At 35.5% G+C, this 20,556-nt stretch overlaps 1 protein-coding gene across 4 annotated transcripts in view; it reads left to right on the forward strand.

Moving 5' to 3' along the window:
* Positions 1 to 20,556, forward strand: part of USP9X (ubiquitin specific peptidase 9 X-linked) — a 123,857-nt gene that overhangs the window by 28,374 nt on the left and 74,927 nt on the right. For all 4 annotated transcript variants that reach the window (XM_024116453.3, XM_055081857.1, XM_024116451.3 and 1 more), the window contains 10 exons: positions 2,648 to 2,901; positions 6,911 to 7,056; positions 9,275 to 9,354; positions 11,448 to 11,560; positions 12,850 to 13,068; positions 15,701 to 15,816; positions 16,269 to 16,520; positions 16,597 to 16,735; positions 19,265 to 19,417; positions 20,325 to 20,429. In XM_024116453.3, the coding sequence (XP_023972221.1) occupies positions 2,806 to 2,901; positions 6,911 to 7,056; positions 9,275 to 9,354; positions 11,448 to 11,560; positions 12,850 to 13,068; positions 15,701 to 15,816; positions 16,269 to 16,520; positions 16,597 to 16,735; positions 19,265 to 19,417; positions 20,325 to 20,429 (1,419 nt within the window). In that variant the 5' untranslated portion in view covers positions 2,648 to 2,805. The remainder of the gene's footprint in view (positions 1 to 2,647; positions 2,902 to 6,910; positions 7,057 to 9,274; positions 9,355 to 11,447; positions 11,561 to 12,849; positions 13,069 to 15,700; positions 15,817 to 16,268; positions 16,521 to 16,596; positions 16,736 to 19,264; positions 19,418 to 20,324; positions 20,430 to 20,556) is intronic.

Here is a 20,556-nt window from a genome sequence, read left to right on the forward strand (position 1 = left end):
ATTATTAAGTGTAGTTCAGTGGCATTAAGTGCATTAACATTGTGCAACCATCACCACCATCCATCTCCAGAACTTTTCATCTTCCCAAACTGCAACTCTGTACCCATTAAACAATAATTCCCCAATTCCTGCTCTTCCCAACTCCTGGTAACCACCCTTCTACTTTCCTTCTCTGACTGTAGGTACCTCATATAAGTGGAGTCATGGAATATTTGCCCCTTTGTGACTGGTTTATTTCACTTAGCATTACATCCTCAAGGTTCATCCAAGTCAGAATTTCCTTCCTTTTTAACACTAAATACTATTACATTGTATGTATATACCAAATGTTGTTTATCCATTCATCCTTGGGTTGCTTCCCGGAAATAGTTTTTGAAGAGCGATAGCATTGGTTTAGTGGACAAAGTAATAGAATTAACTTTTTAGACTTACTAACTATCTGTGCTTTGGTCAAGTCACTTCTTAGAGCTGTGGTTTTCTAATTTATAGGAAAATGCCACATTCTATGTAAAGTGTAAGGATTTACCTTAAAAACACCACTTTAATTTTGGTGTGCCTCGGGGTTCGTCCCCCCTCCTCAGCTTGCCCGACACTTGGGAATATATTATGCTATTTCTTCCCACCCCCCAAGATTTTGACCCCCCTCACTTTCAGAAGGAGGTGTGTATTCGGGGGGCTCCCAGATGATGCTAATGATTCCGTCTCCCACTCTTGTGAACATTAGTGTTCTGTTCAAGACCCCCAAGTTCTCCTTCAATTCCTGACTTATAGAGTCAATTGTCTAGTGGATGTTTTCACCTCTGTTTCAGTGTCGAAAACTGTATTTGTCACTGACATCACTATTACCTACTATTCTCTACCCTCCCCTTTGAAAAGAAGTAGAAAGGAAAGGAAATTTGAGTCCAGGATTGTATAAGCCAAGAAAGCTCAGAGCTTCAAGAAGGGAGGTGGGGGTAGTGGCAGCCAGTTGTGGCTAACACTGAGAAGAGGGCAAACAGGGTGAACGGCAAGGGGCAGTCATTTGATTATCAGTTAATTGTCAATTAGTAGAGCATTGATGGTCTGTGAACCAGACCTCCCCGACCCCCAAATGTACATATTTACAAAGCTTTGCATGTAATTTTAGGGGAGTTAATCCTCAAACCCATCCATAGACCTCAGTTAAGACCCAGTGGCTTAAAACAGTTTTGATAGCTTAGATACAGCTAGATGATGAGAGAGAGTGGAAGAAGTGAAAGGGAAGGGAGAAGCAGAGGCATTCTTTTTAAGATTTGGGGGGAAAGGGAAGGACAGAGGTTGGTGATTTTTCATTTCAGTAACAAAGATTCAAGCATATTTATAGGCTAAGAACAAGGTTTCGGGGAAAAGATTGAGGGAGCATCATTCAATGGGGATCATGAGCAGTGGGATCAAAAGAGATTGGAGCAATTTTGAAGTAGAGAGAATGAAGTTGAATTGGTTAGCTGATATTTTGAGTGGTAAGAAAAAAAAAAATTAAACAATTTGCCAGCCAACCCAAAGTGGCTGAAGAAAATGATAGGTGGGTTTTTCTGGGTTTTAAAATTGTCTACTTCACATAAAAATTTTTGTTAGTGTATGTAGGTTGTATAAAAATGGAAAACAAAAGTGAAAGGGAGGCTGTTAAACCATGTTATCTTTTAATTGTTTTTCCACTTTATGTATTAAAGATCTTTCTGTTTTTAGCCTCCCCAATACCTGATGTTATCAGTCTTAAGCTTTTTATTATGCCAATTTGATAAGTGAAACAAAATCTTGTTAGAACGCCATCTCTGGGTTAAGTGATTATCTTTAAGCTTGAAGTAAATACCATGGACTAAATGGAAGTGTGGTTGCCTTATAACCAGATATCTATAAATCAGTCAGCTGAGGTTCTCAATCTCGTGGTACATTAGAATCAGTCATGGGGGAGATTTTTTGAAAAGTACTGATGCCTAGGCTTAACTCCCGAATATTGTAATTTATTCAATCTGGAGAGGGGTTTGGACGTCGGTGTTTTTAAAAGCACTTTGGATGATTTTACTACACAGCTAAGAATATAGAATTGAAGGTTTGGTGGTATTCCTCTATACACCTTTGCTAGATTTCTGCAAAGAGGAATTCCATTGTTAAACAGTTTGGGTCTGTAGCCCTGTCACGGCTCTGGGAGTGCCTGTGGCCAAAACCTTCCCAAAAGGGGAGAGTCAAGGTCATTTGACAAACAGGTCGTATTGGAGGAGGAGTATACAGTTAACAATCAGATTTTAGTACTTGGTTTATGTCTTAAATACATTGTAGGAATGTGTATATTCAAGGCATTAGCAAATTGAAGACAGTTTTGCCACTCCATAATTGAATCGAAATGACAGCTAAGTGAATACTTTGATAATGTCTTTGGAATCTCAGGAAGAAACTGAAATATTGTAAGGCTATACTTGTATGTTTTCTTGACATAACTACTGATGTACTGTTATCAGTTTATTAAGTTAAATATAGTATTAATGAAACTTGAGCTTTTCAGCTTTGTCCTCTCTCTCATTTATATAGCCACTTTCTCCTGACTAGATTCACTGGTAATATTAAATTCGAACAGTTCCTTAGTTCATGTTTTTTATGTCTCAAACAATGTGCTTTTTTCTTCTACTTGTAGGTTATGCAATGGTCTCTGCAAGATGGTTTATTCTTGAATTGGAGCTTTTTAAGACTGACAAATGCTGGTACTTCATCTTCTATAAGTGGACTATAATTTCTTTTTTCAAGACAACTACATAAGCAGACAAAATTGCAAAGATCTGCCCTGTGTCGAGTATGACAGCCACGACTCGTGGCTCTCCAGTAGGAGGGAATGACAGCCAGGGCCAGGCTCCTGATGGACAGTCTCAACCCCCCCTCCAACAGAATCAGGTAGGACGTTTAAGATACTAGTTAAAGCTACATTGGTGTGTCTATTATGGGATATTAAATAATGGAGCATGTTCTGAATAATTTGTGAAGTAACCATAAAACTGTTATTTTAAGAAATATAAACATAGGTCTTACACAGTAACAAGAAACTCAAGTCCTGTAGATGGTGATGCTTGGGTATGCAGGTTCCCCCCCCCTTTTTTTTTCCTGGTGTCTTATACTATCAGTAATCATTAAAATCAAGTATTTAAGCCCTGTGTCAGTTCCAGAGCAAAGCATTAAATCATTTGATGTAGCCTATGGTTAGAGTATGGACTCAAGTCATATTGCTTGTGTTCAAATTTTAGCTTTGCACCATGCTAGCTTTATGACTTTGGGTAAATTATATGACCTTTACGCCTCAGTTTTTTAGCTATAAATAAGCATAACAGTAGTATAACTACTTTGTAGGATCATTAAGAGGATCAAATGAAATAATGTTTGCAAAGAGCTTAAAATAGATTTTGGTATCTAGATTTTTATGCTGGCCTCAAAACTCATTCTTTCTTCTTCTATTCTCTGGATGAATTTGTGTAAGACTTCAGTTATTTCTTCATTAATTATTTACATTTTACTGGTGAAACCATCTGGCCTGGGGCTTTATTTGTGGAAAGGTTGTAATTGCAGATCCAACTTTTTTTTTAAATAGGGGAATTTTCTGATTTTTTTTTTTCTGGTGGCTTTTGGTAATGTATTTTACAAGGAATTTGTCCACTTCATCTAGATTGTCAAATTATTGGAGTAAAACTTTATAATATCCTTTTTTATTATCTTTTTAATGTCTTAGGGTCTGTGGTAACATCTCCTTTTTCATCTCTGATACTGCTAATTTGTGTTCTCTCTCCTGATTACTCTTTCCTAAAGGATTTATCAATTTCATCAAACCTTCCCCCAAACTAATTTTTGGCTTTAACTCTCTCCGCCCTTCCCACTTAACATGCTTTTAACTCTTATTTCTTGTTCGCTTTACTTCTTTTGGGTTTGGATTGCTGCTCTTTTTCTCATTTCTTGAAATGTAAGTTTAGATAATTAATTTTCAGCCTTCTATTGTATGCAATTTTATACTGGGACATATTACACCAAATAAGACAAACATTAAAACTTGTGATATGCAGCTCAAACAGCACTTAGAGGTGAATTTGTAGCTGAGGTGCATGCATGTGAATCACAAACTTGCTGCTTACAGTTGGCACATGTTTGTGTAGAATTCTGTATGGATAAGTTTTTAGGCAAAAGTACTGTTATTGTAGAGTACTTATGTTTGTCATTTGTGGTTAAGTTCTTATCATCCAGCTATTATAGATTACGTATTCTCTCTATTACAGGTATGATAGGAAAGAGCTGCGTGTGTGTGTGCGTGTGCGCTGGTGTACTTTCCCTCCCTCCCCCCTTCCCCCCTTTCATCCTCTCCCTCTGCTATTTTAGAGAAGTGAGCAAGTCAGGTTTTAATGTTTTTTTCCCAAATAAATGTCAACTTTATTCCTTTTCCTCTCCAGTTCCCACTTTTAGGACATGTAATACTTAAGTATATGGTCACAAGTCTTGGACAGAGTTGTTAAGTCTTTCCTGTGTCATAAATTTGTTAGCCAGTACTCATGTTTCTTTAAACATAGTCTAAAGTTTGTGCTGGATGCCAGAGATTTATATTTTTAAACCAGGAGCTTGTAGCTTGAGTTCCAGTATCTTTTGCTCTCTCTTTTCTGTTTCATACCTGCATCGTGCATGGACTTTCAACTTCTTCTCCAGTGTTTGTGGTTTGCATGGCTTTAGACAGAAATTAAACCTCTAACCTTACTTTTATTTTAAGGTGTACTTGATAATTCTAAGAGCTCTTGGGTTTGTGATACTCAGCTTAATATTATTTATCTGCATTATGTCCTCTTCCTTTAAATAGCACTTTACATTTTTGAGGATGAATGATAATTAAAACAAAAAAAGGAACAAACAAATTGCATTCTTTTTGTGGGGGGGGGGGCACGCCACTCGGCTTGTGGGAACTTAGTTCCCCAACCAGGGATTGAACGCGGGCCCTCAGTGAGAGCACAGAGTCCTAACCACTGGACTGCCAGGGAATTCCCACAAATTGCATTCTTAACTATCTGTAGAATCCCTCTTTCACTTTCTTATTCTCTACTTGTTAATGTTAGGATTTTAGTTATTTCAGAAGATTTGACACTTAACTGGACCAAGAGGAAGCAGCCATGGCATTAATCACTACCCAGCTTATGGCTTACTCTGAAAATGCTTTTTTTCATATTGGCATAAAGGGAATTTCTAAAACCAATCAAATTTTTCACTTAATCTATAATAGTTTTTAAAAGGGTGTTCCCATAGGAGGGAATTTTAGGCTCAGCCTTGGCAAAGGCCCTATGGGATGAACACTCTTGGGAGATGTTCATGGGAGGGTGCAGACTTTCTGGAATGGAATTTAGTAAAATATATGTCAGTAGCCCTAAAAGAAATAATTTATACTGTTGTTGTAGTAATTATATTTCCAGGGTTCTGTCCTAAGGAAAAATTGAAGTTCAACACAAAGATTTATATATAAAAGATTCAGTATAGTTTTGTTTTATGTTAGCAATAAAAATTGCAGAATGCTAAATGTCCCTTAATTTTGTTTAATTAATTTTAATACTATGTGGCCAATAATCAGCTCTTTACAAAAGATTGTTTATGATGTGGGAAAATACTCAAATGTTGAATGGAAAAGGACACAGACTTAAGTATAATCCCAATTTTATTGAAAATGTATACATATATATAGACAGGATTTTTTGGGGGGGTCACATAGAAGAAAAATTGCAAGAAAATAATTGAAAATGTCATTGGTGCTTATCTCTTGGTGTGGTATTGCAGGTATCTTAATTGTTATTTTTGTCTATAGGATTTCTGTGAGCGTGTATATAATACATATATACCAGGGGAAATGGGCCTTTTTAAAAAGTAATGAAACAGACTTCCTAAGTTACATACTTGAAATGCAAATATTTCTGTTGGGCTTCTAAAACTTGAATTCTGTTCTATAGATTTTTGCCTTGAAACTAGCCCTATAGCACCTGCGTCGTGTTCGCCATCCTAAGTAAAAGTTTGCTCTTTACTTGCAAATTGGCTCTGAGTTCATATATAAACTTTGTAAGTAGAAAATATTAATGGTGATATACCCACCTGTCTTCAATACAAGTACTTATTTATGCATCTGTTCAATAAATGCTAAAATGATAGGGAAAGGGGCCTTCTTTAAAAGGGCCATCAACCTACAGTAGGTAGAAAATTCAAGAATATACCAGTAAAAGTCAGCTTAAAATTTAGATTAGTCTCAATTTGAAAGAGAAAAATACCATCTGCTTTCAAAATTAATAAGGATCATAAAAGTTCATTCACTTAATTGTGGAAATATTGTACACAGCTAAAGTATGGGGGGAAAGAAAAAGAAACAATAAGAATGAAAGAATAAAATTAGCCTTATTAGTTGAAAATGATGTGACTTATTTAGAAACCACAATGAAGTTTTAATAATTGGATAATAGTTGGAGACTAGGGGAATTGTGGAATAAAATTTATTTTTTCTCTTCAGAATGAAAAATAAATGTTATGTCAGAAACTTTTTAATCTGTAAAATGTGTACAATAATTTCTATCATGAAGGGCTCATATTATGGGAAATGTAGGCAGAGAAGCAGTATACACTGTGGATAAGAACTCAAACTTTAGAATTAGACCTGGATTCAGATCCTGACCACAGAATTGGAGCTATGTGACCTAGGGCTAATTACTTATTGTCTGAGTTTGTTTTTTCATCTGTTAAGTGGCAGAAGAATACTTCCTTAGGCTGTTGAGGATTAAATGAAATTATTTTAAAGCATAGTAGCACAGAGACTGTCTGAAACATCATAAACTTACAGTGATCATATCTTCTTTAAAAGTTTACATTATTTCCCCCTAATCTGTGTTGGTGTTTGAATTTAATTAAGACTTCATCGCCTGATTCTTCCAATGAAAATTCCCCGGCAACTCCCCCAGATGAACAAGGTCAAGTTGATGCCCCACCACAGCTTGAAGATGAGGAACCTGCATTTCCACATACTGACCTGGCAAAGTTGGATGACATGATCAATAGGTGAGTTGATTTTGTTTTGCTTTTTAATGTGTGTCATACACAGGAAAAACAAAAGTACTTCAGCACAGTGATTAGTACTAAGAAAAGAGAAAGAGTGGATAGGAATATCCCAGTAACCATACTGCCTCCTTAAATAGCCTTAACATCTTAGTCATTGCCAAGTACTTTGCAACCCATGGTTCTTAATGGATTTAAAAAGTGAAAGGAAGTAACAGTGTCAATAAAGTGTTCAGATTAAGGATGATCACCCTAGCTGGTGTGTTACTGAAGTAGAACTGTATGTGTGATTTCCTGGTTTTTTTTCTTATTGGCATGTGGGTTACTGGATGACTTTAATACTTTTTGCATGACCCTGAGGTAAACCAGGTCATAAGAAGATTGAGTTCCTCAGAGCCTGCCCCCTTGTGAACCCTTGATTAGTTTGAGACATTTAACCATCTCAGCTATTTGTTTCTCCTCATCTTCATCTCAGGGGAGTGGTTCAGAGTATACATTTTCATACTCATAGTACAAACATTCACCCACACCCACCTCCCCACCCCATGCTTTGATTATTTGGAGTAATACTCTGAGAGTGTGAAAGTTTAAGCTTGTGTGCATGGGAAGGAAGAGATTTAAAGACGATAAGGGAAGAGCGTTTCAGGGAACCATCCTGCATGTCTATGGTCTTCACCAGGCTCTGAGCTCAACAAGTGAGTCCTAGGGAGGTGTGACACATCCCTCCAACCCCCCAAAAGAAAAGTAAGGAAAATACACTTATAGGCACTTACTTGCCTTAGTGAGTTTACTTTTTAAAAATCAGTTAACACCATTACATATATAATGTCAGGGGAAATAGAAACCCTTTGCGTTTTTAAAAAAACATTCTGATTACATAAGTAATATAATGTAAGTACATCTTGTTAAACATAGAAATATATTATGTCAGTAATGTTCTTTGCAATTTCCTCTGTAGATACACACCTCCCAACCAAAAGTTACTACTAACAATAAGGTGTACATTCTTCCAGGTTGTCTGTGTTTATTATCATATGTGCTGCTTTCTGTACAAATATGGAATTCTTACTTTAATATCATTTTATAACTTGTTTTCCTCACTTCATTTATTTTAAATATTTTTCCTGTTAATAAATATATATTTAACTCATTGTTTTTAAAGGTATATTTGAAAGAACACATTAAATGTGATTCTTCTGGCAGATGCCTGTAGTAATGGTATATAATGAATTAGTCAAACAAACAAACAGTTTTATAAAGCTGCAATGTCCCTGCCCATTCTCTGTAGCAGAGTTATCATAGCAAAAAGTTGTACTGTTGCTTTTCAATTTTTGTCTGGTGGTTGCTGATGATAAAGTGTACTTCTTATGCTCACTCAAGGGCAAAGTTGCATGTTAGCATATCTGCAGGGGGAGAAAAACACAAGTGATGTTTTTTTATGTAAATAAAAACGATGAGAAAGGGTGGTATACATTTGTTTCTAATAGATTATGTGGTCATGGAGCACTTTTTATCAAAATGGGGTTTTTTGGAGCACTGGGTAAGTTGGGTGGTAGTGAGGGATGAAGGGGTAGGAAGAGGACGGACTCTCAGATGGTTGGGCCGCCGGCACTGGGAGCAGAGAACGCACCACCTGGGTGTATGCTGCATCGTTGTTTGAGGGAGGAGGGTGCCTGTGGAGGCATAAAGACTTAGAGACCTACGTCTGACTTAACCTTCAGGAAAAGTCGATGAGGCAGAAATTAGTCATTTGCCACCTAGATTTTTTCTTCTTTGTGAGGAAATGGATGACAACTAAGAGGTTCATCATGTCTCCTTTAACCTGAATCCTGAAAGAGCACTTTCCTATGAGCTCTAACAATAGGTATCTATTTAAGTGATATTATTATATCACTTGATTATTATAGTAGTTTTATATTCTAGTGATACTTGATTATTATAGTAGTTTTATATTCTGTGTTATTAAAATAATTTTATTTTCCCCCTTCTCTCATTGCTGTATCTTTTGTTTGACAGTTCCTTAAAAAAATTTTGTTTGTAGAGACAACAGATGATGCTTAGTCCCACAAAGCAGATGTTCTGCCAACCTTGTGGTTTTAATATTTTAGTTTCATTTTAATATTTTCATAGTGAGCTGAGTAATTGTAATTAGTAACTCATTTATAGTGCCTCTTTCAGTGTTCAACCAATAAACATCTTTTTATATTATTAAAACTCTTAGGCCTCGATGGGTGGTTCCAGTTTTGCCGAAAGGGGAATTAGAAGTGCTTTTAGAAGCTGCTATTGATCTTAGTAAAAAAGGTAAGTTTAAATGGTCTTATGCTTTCCATAATGTATGCTACTAGCTAATAGTTTCACTTCATGCCTGAAGACTTTTTCTGTGTATTCCTAGACTAGAACATTTAACTAAGTTTTCTTGCTATGGCTTATGATTTGTCCCTAGAGCAAGGGTTCATATCCTTTGGATAGCCTTCAAGGATGTTTGTGAACTCTCTGAAGTTATACATAAAATTTGTATATATTCATATTTAAACTGTCTAGCTTATGTGTTGATTATTCTGTAATACACAGAAAAGGTTTGGATTTTCTCTAAAAGAAAAAAAGACCTGAAAGATGAGGTCCTGTGTTTTTTTAAAAAAAATAACCCAGTAAAAAGGAGTCATGCTGTTATTCTTGTCTAGAAGTAAAAGCTTAATTTTGGAATTAATCATTATTTTTTTCAGTGACTTGTTTTCTTTAGGTGCAATTGAATTCTCTTAGCAAAGGGCTACTATTGTAATATCTACTCATTTTTAAGGCACTGGAGATTAAAATAAACAGCAATAACATTTCAGTGTCTGAAATAGGGTAACCATGGATGTGTTCTAATTATCAATAGGAATTATCACAATTGAAATTAAATGTTGTAAAAATTATTGTCTTTAGTACCTTGCTTAAGTCTGTCTCATTCCACGGCAAGGGTAAAATTTCCTTTGTCTTAGAGTAATTACCCTCCTTCATTTAAGGAACGTGTCTTTACACCTTATTAATCTTAGAAAACCAGTCTAATGAGCTATGAAAATGCATTATCAGATTACCATTGTTTTCACCACTCAAATTTCTTTTGTTCATTTACACATTTATTCATCAGTTCAGCAAATTTTTGAAGACTTCTGTCCTAGACATGTTTTAGGTCCTGACTGTACAGTGATAGGTAAAAACACACAATGGTATTTCATTTAATATCACTGACATTCATTGGACATGCAATCCCCTCCTCCTCCCCATATTTCTTTGGGACCATGGTTTATTTTAATTTTAGGCAAGGTTCAGATTTTTAAACTACAGTACTGGGCTTAAATGTCATGTCTGTTGTACAACCAGAATCAAATAATACTCTTATGTTCAAATTGAATGGCTTTTCGTTTTGTCATCAAGAGTTAAAGATTATTTTGTGTGTCTGGGGGCATGTAGCTCTGTTGCCTTTCTGAAATCAGGTGAAATTAAAAGAAAGATATAAAGAAGCATAGATGTTGAGCCAGTGGAAGAGACTAATATGGAAGATGGTAATTTATCTTTAATTGATGAAACTCTTCTGTAGAATAGTAGAATAGTATTTGATGTCAAATGGATAATGTACAACCAAAATGAGATTTTAAAAATAGTTGAGAAACGTCATTTAAAAAAAATTTTATTAGTTTTATTTATTTTGGTCTGAGTTGGGTCTTCATTGCTGCGCGCGGGCTTTCTCTGGTTGCGGCAAGCGGGGGCTACTCATCGTTGCGGTGTGCGGGCTTCTCATTGGGTTGGCTCCTCTTGGTGCGGAGCACTGGCTCTAGGTGCGTGGGCTCAATAGTTGTGGCTCGCGGGCTTTAGAGCACGGGCTCAGTAGTTGTGGCACACAAGCTTAGGTGCTCTGTGGCATGTGGGATCTTCCCGGACCAGGGCTTGTACCCATGTCCCCTGCATTGGCAGGCGGATTCTTAACCCACTGCGCTACCAGGGAGGTCCCCAAGAAACGTCATTTAAAAAATTTTAAGATTTGTTGTCAGAGAGTAAAATACTGTGAAGTATTTAAATCCCCTATCACATGGTACTCATATAACCATTTTGTATTTAAGGTTGGTCCAGTGTCATAATTTGAAATAGTTTCGATTCATCTTAGTATTACTTGGATTAATGTACTTTTATACAGTTAAGTATTTTTGAAATTCATTGAAGATTATTTTTGTTTTTGAATCTGTTACCTTTTTGACCTCTTATACATAATGCTGTGAATTTTTTTCCAAAGCTAGTTGGCATTTGTTAGCTGTTACTGAATATTTTACAATTATTACTTTTTATCATATAATTGGACATTGTAAGACAACCAGAGAAATATTTTGTTTACATTAATTTTTCTCTCCTTTTCTTAGGCCTTGATGTTAAAAGTGAAGCATGTCAGCGATTTTTTCGAGATGGGCTAACAATATCTTTCACTAAAATCCTTACAGACGAGGCAGTGAGTGGCTGGAAGTTTGAAATTCATGTGAGTCTTTCATTTGAATTTTAAAAATCAGATTGATATGGTGATGAGTGTGTTTTCTTTTATAGTATATTTGGTTATATATTTGATCCATTAATTAAAGGATTTTAAAATGAGAAACTTTAAAAATACTTTTTATTATAATTTCTGTTGAAAGAAGCGTGATCATTTAGAATGAGTGTGAGATTTAGTTAGAAAACATTGGTTTAATCTGTCTCCTTGGTTCTCAAGTGCCCTGTGACTTCTGACAAGTGACCATATTTCACTGAAAATATGACAGTTGTGAAATGCACCACTCACTCACTTTATGTACCACTGAGGAAGGAAAACATCCAAGATGGGGAATCTATTATCTGAGACACAAAGGGTCAATGCAGAGAAATAAACTTAACATACAGAAAGAAACACCAAAGAAACCTGCACATTTCAACTTTGGCACCTGGTAGAGGGGGAAAAAATCTCTTAAAAACTTAAACCACAAGCCAGTATTCAAACAGTTTTGAAGGCTGAATTCAAATCAGAGTGGTGATACAAAAAATATCAAATGGGGAACTTAAAGTGGTCTCAGGTTGGTCGTGTCCCCAGATGACTGGCAGAAACCAAGACAAATCTCTACAAATACCTTCAGTCTAGGGTAAATGCACTATGCATTGATTATATGATACAATCAGATTCCAGAGATTTTAAAAAGTGAAATGTGCATTTTTAGATTGAAGTACCATAATTACTCCAAGTCTCTGTTCTTGTTTGTAATATGGAAATATGGTTATAAATTGTGAAGCAGGGCATATTTTTATGCCCTCTGAACTATTTCTCAAATATAACCATAGCATAAAAATACCAACATCTTCTAATTCAACATGTAAGTTTTTAAGTATAGAATGGAAACTGGGAGTGGTATCAGACTTTTGCATTGAGGCGTAGATGGCAAACCTGCTCCATCTGGTATATTTGATGATACATTGTTTAGATTTTAGAATTGTTGCCTCTAGTCGGAAAATTGCATAGAGAAAGCAGTGGTAATTTGCATCTTGTCTGGGGACATAGAGCAGTGCCTACTTCATTTTCTAAGTCATTGCAAATAGCTTTTGAAAGTAGGTACTATATAGATTATAAAGTAAATGCTAATTTCTTTTTTGATATATCAATTTGATCCCAATATTAGTAAAATTAAACATAACTCAAATGATATAGCACAATTGAGAGGTCATTATTAAGATATAATTAATCAAGATCAGAAGATATTTCTGTTTGGGATGGTTTGATCTCATTAATTATTCTTTATATAACAGAGGTGTATTATCAACAATACTCATCGCCTGGTGGAGCTATGTGTAGCCAAGTTGTCCCAAGACTGGTTTCCACTTCTAGAACTTCTCTCCATGGCCTTAAATCCTCATTGCAAATTCCATATCTACAATGGTACACGTCCATGTGAATCCGTTTCCTCAAATGTTCAGTTGCCTGAAGATGAACTCTTTGCTCGTTCTCCAGACCCTCGATCACCAAAAGTGTGTTGGTTTGTTATTTTCAAAGTTAAATATTACAGTTGTTTTGCTCTGCTATAGAATTTTAAATGATCTGAACCTACTGTTAACATGGAGGAGGGTAATTTCACATTGCTCTTAAAGGGATTTTGCATTATTTTGTAAATTTTTTTTTTTAATTTAAAAATATTTTTGGCTTTCTCCATGTAGTTAGTCCCCATTGTCTTCTTCCCAGCCTCTTGGGAAATAGTCATAATTTGGGTTGGTATGAAACAGAGCATATTTTTCCTTTTAAATAGAGTAGAGTAGGAGATTACTTCTTTGACCAAGGCCTGGCTAATGTGTCATAAAACTATAGAAATTACAAATGAAAGCAAAATAGCAAAACTTACAAATATCAATGAAATATATATTATAAATGTATTATATATTATAAATGTATTATAAATGTAAAAGTTCTCCAATGTAAATTTTCTATGCCAGCATAAACAGAATACATTAAAAAATGCATCCCTACGCTGTACTTCTTTTAATAAATATTAAATAATCAACCATATATAATTTTTAAATTTTAGAATTTAGGAAGACTTTTTTTTTTTGAGGAAGACTTTTTAAATATTGTTGATCTTATTTTTTAAAAGGAAAATTTGAACATATATATATATATATATATATATATATATATATAGTTTGGTTTATTCTGTTAAAAGTGGAAATCATCAAAACTTATTGAACTTAGAGCTGAGAGTTTCTGGTATTTCCCAAGGTTCCTATTGTTGCCACTTCAGGCTTTTTTTTGTTCGAGTAAATCAAATTAATATTTAAATAATGGCAGTCTCTAAAATACACCTGTATTTTTTTTTTTAATTTTTGCTCTGTAGGTCAGTAGTAATCTGTAAGAGTCTCAAAGGGAACAAGTTGATTTAGGATGGCTTCTGGTTGAAGACATTTTTAAATATCTTTCTTTGAAGCCTAGCTTTTCTTGAGTATTACTAATTGTTGAGTATTCCTAGTTGCGTAAGTGTACATTGCAGCTGAAAACATGAGATTAGCTTTAGACTGATTCTTTACTTTGTGCACATATATATATACTGTGTTATATATACATAACTGTTGAGTATATCAGCTTAATTGTCTCATTCCAGTTACTGGAGAAATAAAAATACATAATAAGTATGTACTTTCTTAGAATTGCTGAATGCCAAAACGGACCTGGTGAATTAAATGCTCAGATTTTTAATTTTTTTTTTTGAAATAGCTTAATGATTTATTGCAAAATGAGCATTCATGTAACCCACTCAGGTCAAGAAATAGTACACTGTCACTCCCCGGAGGCCCCCTTCCACACTCCCTCCCAATCATTGCCCCCTCTGGCCTTCCTAACGTTAAGTAATGTCCTGACTAATAAAATCATTTCCTTTTCTTTATAGCTGGACTCAAGCACATGTCCATAATCCCTGTAGTTTAGTTTTGTCTATTTAAAATACCTTATGAAAATTATTAAATTGACATAAATTCTTTTGTATCTGACTTTATCTCAACAGATTTCTTTGTAAGAATCAGAGTTTTCATTGTTTTGATTTAACCTTTTAAGGCCAAATGAAAAGGAAAACATTATAATGAACTTACATAGAAATACAGTAGTTGATTTGAGAATTTAATTGATTTAGAGTCTCATAAAAATCATATCAAAACTACCATAGTGTCTCTTTAAAGCAGTTACCTTTTACTTAGCGTTTTCCCTTTGTCCTGAACACTGCTTTTTGTTTGTTTTTGAATAGCTGTAGAAATTATTTTTGCTTAAGACTTAAGTAGAGAAAGTGCCACTTTTCCCCCCTCTTGTTTTTCTTCCCTCAGTGACTTCCAAAATGTGGCCTTTTAGAAGAAGGCAAGGAATTAAAGGTTGTCTTAAGTACATGACTTTTTAGATACATTTGATTCTTTTACCTGTATAAGCTTTTGAGTCCTTTTTAATTTGCCTATCCCAGCTGCACTGTACTGTACTTGTGAGTTACTTGCTATCCCTTAGAGAAGAGGTTGAAAGATAATTCTTACTATTGTATTGTGGTACCTCTAAGATGAGAACTGGGTGTATTCACATGAGTCAGCACAAAGCATCAACCAGCATGTTCTAGTTAGGAACAAAAAATAGAATACCAGGGATTAGTTTTTAATGGATAGGTCACTCTTTGGCTTTAAGATTATTGTATTTCTAGGGTGTTTGTAGCTATTCACAACTACAACAAAAAATAAATTCAAACAATATCTTAGGTTACCAAATATCTTTTTTTTTTTTTTTAAAGAGTCTTTTTACCCCCTTAAATTTTTTAAAATAGACCTTCAGATAATAAGGTATTCTCATATGGTGGGATCTCTGAGATAGAAGCGTGGCTTCTAATTCCTGTTCACCAGCTATATCGTTACAAACAAACAGCTGTGCCCTAGTGATCTATACTACTACTTATGCTTTTCTCACAGACAGGATTACTGTGAACAATATGCAATATTTCATGTCTTTTTTCAAAGATGGTTTTACATAATAATTTTCTTTTATTGAATTTCCTGTTTCTAGTATGTTTCAATCAAGAAATTACTTCAGATAGCATTCCCCCCCAAAAGCAGGAAATTAACTTTTTTATTAACTGTATTGTTGCAGGGTTGGCTCGTGGATCTTCTCAACAAATTCGGCACTTTAAATGGGTTTCAGATTTTGCATGATCGTTTTATTAATGGATCAGCATTAAATGTTCAAATAATTGCAGCCCTTATTAAGTAAGTTATGTTTTAAAATTAATCTTCAGTGCATTATAGAAATTGCTACTTAATTGCTTGATAAAAATTGTTTCTTTTTTCAAATGTGGTTTCTTCTCTTTAGCTGGTAACTTGGATTTTTTATTTTTTAAAGGAAATTACTCTGGTTTATTTTCTTTTTTAATTTTTAATTATTATTTAAAAAAATATTTATTTGGCTGTGCTGGGTCTTTGTTGCGGCACGCGGGATCTTTGGTTGCAGCATGCGGGCTCTTAGTTGCAGCAAGCAGGATCTAGTTCCCCAATCAGGGATTGAACCCGCACCCCCTGCATTGGGAGTGCGGAGTCTTAACCACTGGACCACCAGGGAAGTCCCCGGATTGTTTTAAAGTAATAGGTACAGTCTGAGTTCAGTCCTAGTTGAATTGTAAGAAATTGAATATTAAAAGAGATTTTTGTCTTTCTTGTTTCAGACCATTTGGACAATGCTATGAGTTTCTCACTCTTCATACGGTGAAAAAGTACTTCCTTCCAGTAATAGAAATGGTTCCACAGTTTTTAGAAAACTTAACTGATGAAGAACTGAAAAAAGAAGCAAAGAATGAAGCCAAAAATGATGCTCTTTCAATGATTATTAAATCTTTGAAAAATTTAGCTTCAAGGGTTCCAGGACAAGAAGAAACTGTAAAAAATTTAGAAATATTTAGGTTAAAAATGATACTTAGGTAAGATATTTACCTCTTGAAGTAATTATTTATGTGAATGTTTAGAATCGTATTTAACACTGAATTTCTCTTACAGATTATTGCAAATTTCTTCTTTTAATGGAAAGATGAATGCACTTAATGAAGTTAATAAGGTGATATCTAGTGTATCATACTACACTCATCGGCATGGTAACCCTGAGGAGGAAGAATGGCTCACAGCTGAACGAATGGCAGTAAGTCCTTTGATTCTACTTTCATGAATAAGAATCTATCTAAGGCAAAAATCAGAATAGCTCTACTTAAAGTTAGTAATGTTAACATTTTAAAGTAAACTTTGAAATTGGGAGATGTTTGGATTGATTTACAACTCTGTTAATCCTGAGAACTTTTTGTGATAACATGGTTTATTATTTGGTATATTTGATGATATATAATTGTTTGATGATAATGGATAGCTTAGCACATCCTTGATAAGCTTACTGCTGAATGTAGGTGTTCTGAAGTAATTATTAGCTTGTCTGGGTGGGGGGTTGAAATTGAGTAAATAAAGGTGATTTGGGGAATAGATTAAGTAGTATCTGGTAGCTATTGAATGAAGTGGCCTATTCATTTGACGAATTCCACTTAAAGATTTTAAAATAGGAAATACAATTATTGGAATAAGATACACATGAGTTAATGTTTTGTCATCATTGTAAGGACTTCACTTAAGCACTTCTATTTACATCATTTTGATGTTGAAAGTTTAGGAAACTATTTACCCTACATAATTTGCATATATTATAGTTTAAAATGAATAAGAATGCTACTTAAATATTGGTTGAATAACTTTAGTGCATACTGTCTGACAGTACTGAGGAGACATCTGTAAAAGAACTGTCCTTGACCTCAAGGAGGCCTCAGTTTAATAGGGAAAACAGTGTTTAGAATGTGATAAAAGGTATGTGGAGGATGCCTAGACACATTGGCCCTGTGTTAGGGGGTCAGATGGTAGACATCTAGTTTTATGCATCTGATTTGTCTGTTCACCTTGTGGAAAGTCGAGCACAGAGCTACTCAGTGTGGTCTGAGGTCTGGTTCTGGTCCTTGAGCTGTTGCCAAGGCTAGGTGAATATGGCAGATGACATTGAGTGTTTAGAAACTTCGGTAGCAATTTGATATTGCCACATTTTAATTGTATTCTACAAAAATATCTGTCTGTAATAGATTAGAAGTAAAAAAGGACCTTTACCAGCTGAGAAGTGTACTTCTTTTCTCTAGCACATTTTGGGGCTAAATACTTTTTACTCTCATTAAATTGAATAGTGTAAAATCATACAGTGTGGACTGTTACCTTTGTATTGTATCATGAGTTAGTTTTCTTTTGTTGATTTAAATATTAAATAAATACCTGTCAAGCAATGTAGCATAGTGTTAGTGTTAGAGAAACACAGACTTCGGAAGCTTTCAGCCTTGATTCAGATTCTGGTTCCAACACTTCTGAGCCTGTTTACTTTTCTGTAATAGGGTAATACAGCCCTCATTAGGATTGTTTAGAAGATTAAAAAGCTAATGGATAAGCAATAATAGTGTAATTGGTTAATAAATAAAAGTGAAAAAGAAAAAAAGTACCTTTTCACCCAAATCAAAACTGGTATAAAAAAAATCTAAAGATTCTGGGCTTCCCCGGTGGCGCAGTGGTTGAGAGTCCGCCTGCCGATGTAGGGGACGCGGGTTCGTGCCCCGGTCCGGGAAGATCCCACATGCCGCGGAGCGGCTAGGCCCGTGAGCCATGGCCACTGAGCCTGCGCGTCTGGAGCCCCCCACATGCCGCGGAGCGCCGAGGCCCGTGAGCCATGGCCACTGAGCCTGCGCGTCTGGAGCCTGTGCTCCGCAACGGGAGAGGCCACAACAGTGAGACGCCCACGTACCGCAAAAAAAAAAAAAAAATCTGAAGATCCTAAAATGGGTCCTATAACCCACCGTACCTAAACCATGGTGATTGCTACATTTATTTATTTTAAAATTTATTTATTTTATTTATATTTGGCTGCGTTGGGTCTTCGTTGCTGTGCGCAGGCTTTCTCTAGTTGTGGCGAGCAGAGGCTACTCTTTGTTGCGGTGCGTGGGCTTCTCATTGCGGTGGCTTCTCGTTGCGGAGCATGGGCTCTAGGCGCTCAGGCTTCAGTAGTTGTGGCTCGCGGGCTCTAGAGCGCAGGCTCAGTAGTTGTGGCACACGGGCTTAGTTGCTCCACGGCATGTGGGATCTTCCCAGACCAGGGCGCGAACCCGTGTCCCCTGCATTGGCAGGCGGATTCTTAACCACTGCGCCACCAGGGAAGCCCGGTTGCTACATTTAAATAATAACTTTCTGAGTAAATGCTGGAGTAAAATCTTTTTAATGATTTCACTGTTTCTAATTCATGGAAACATTTCTGTATATGAAAAATTAAGTTCCATGAAATTATTGTGATTTTTCATAATTTTGTATCAAAAGAACACATAACCATGTTACATTAGTGCATTATATTTTGAGTTTTTAAATTCCTACTAATGTTTAAAAGTGTGAACAGGGACTTCCCTGGTGGTTCAGTGGGCAAGACTGCGCTCCCAATTCAGGGGGCCTGGGTTCAATCCCTGGTTGGGGAACTAAATCCCACATGCATGCTGCAACTAAAAAAAAAAAGAAAGAAAGAAAACAAACCCTGGAAGCTAAAAGTGTGAACAATACTTTATGTATATTTTTTTAGAAGCTTTGAAACAAGTGTTTGAATTCTATTTAGGAGTGGATACAGCAGAACAATATTTTATCCATAGTCTTGCGAGACAGTCTTCATCAACCACAGTATGTAGAAAAGCTAGAGAAGATTCTTCGTTTTGTCATCAAAGAAAAGGCCCTGACCTTACAAGATCTTGATAATATCTGGGCAGCGCAGGTAAGGAATTTAAGATGGTGGCTCTTTGGTTTGTAAAAGAAATGTACTAAAAACTAAAGAAATGGCAGTAGTTGTAGTTAAATGGGATGAAGACTTACACTGTTTGACTTTCAGTATAAGTAAATGCTTATTGTTTACAGAAGTCCTGTCAAGAATCCTTTTGAGATGGCCAGTAATATTTTTAAAATTAAAATATTCCAACATCTACTGTATGTATTTGGTAAAGGTTGGCAGTTTGTAGGTTTTGAATAAGAGGCAAACAGTAAAATAATAAGAAATGTCTATTGAAAGAGTGTAAGACATCCATAACTGGTTTCTTCATATACTTAAAGAACTCCAGTGTCAGGAAATTTAAATCACTAGATTATTTATAAAAACCTGTAATAATCCGAAGGATTAATAGCTTTTAGAAGGATAAGTAATCTTTGGTCTCAGAGATAGAAGCTATGTGATTCCTTTGATTATCTTAATGACAAGTTTGTATTCATGGATCACTTGGGAAGTATTGATGAGTTCTAGATTACAAAGCTTTGTTTATTGAGTCTGTAGAAACCAAGAAAGCATTCAGTTTTGCCTTTGAGTGCTTAAGGTTCTAGTTTTGAAACAATACCACTGGTGGGCCTTATTCTCCTATTTGCAATGTTAGAACTGGCATGTTAAATTCAATAAACTAATAAAAGTTCACATGAATTCCCAAAGTCTACGTTAACCATGTATGTCAAGAAATTGAGTTGTCAGGTTTTAGATGGCAGTTCTAAAACATGTAAAATGTTAGGAATTTTCTTAGGTTACACAGTTAGTCGGAGATGGGAATACTTTATTAATTAATAGTTTTCCACAGACAGTGTATGCTACTTATTGCTCTTCATATTTTAGTATGCTCTGATTTTCTTTGGTTTTTCAATAGGCGGGGAAGCATGAAGCCATTGTGAAGAATGTACATGATCTACTGGCAAAGTTGGCATGGGATTTTTCTCCTGAGCAACTTGATCATCTTTTTGATTGCTTTAAGGTAATAGTTAACATAGTAGTACAGTTTCATTTTTAATAGAATTAATTCATTAGGGCTTCCCTGGTGGCGCAGTGGTTGAGGGTCCGCCTGCCGATGCAGGGGACACGGGTTCGTGCCCCGGTCCGGG

The sequence above is a fragment of the Physeter macrocephalus genome, chromosome 21, assembly GCF_002837175.3.
Source record: "Physeter macrocephalus isolate SW-GA chromosome 21, ASM283717v5, whole genome shotgun sequence".
In the NCBI taxonomy this organism is placed as follows: Eukaryota; Metazoa; Chordata; class Mammalia; order Artiodactyla; family Physeteridae; genus Physeter; species Physeter macrocephalus.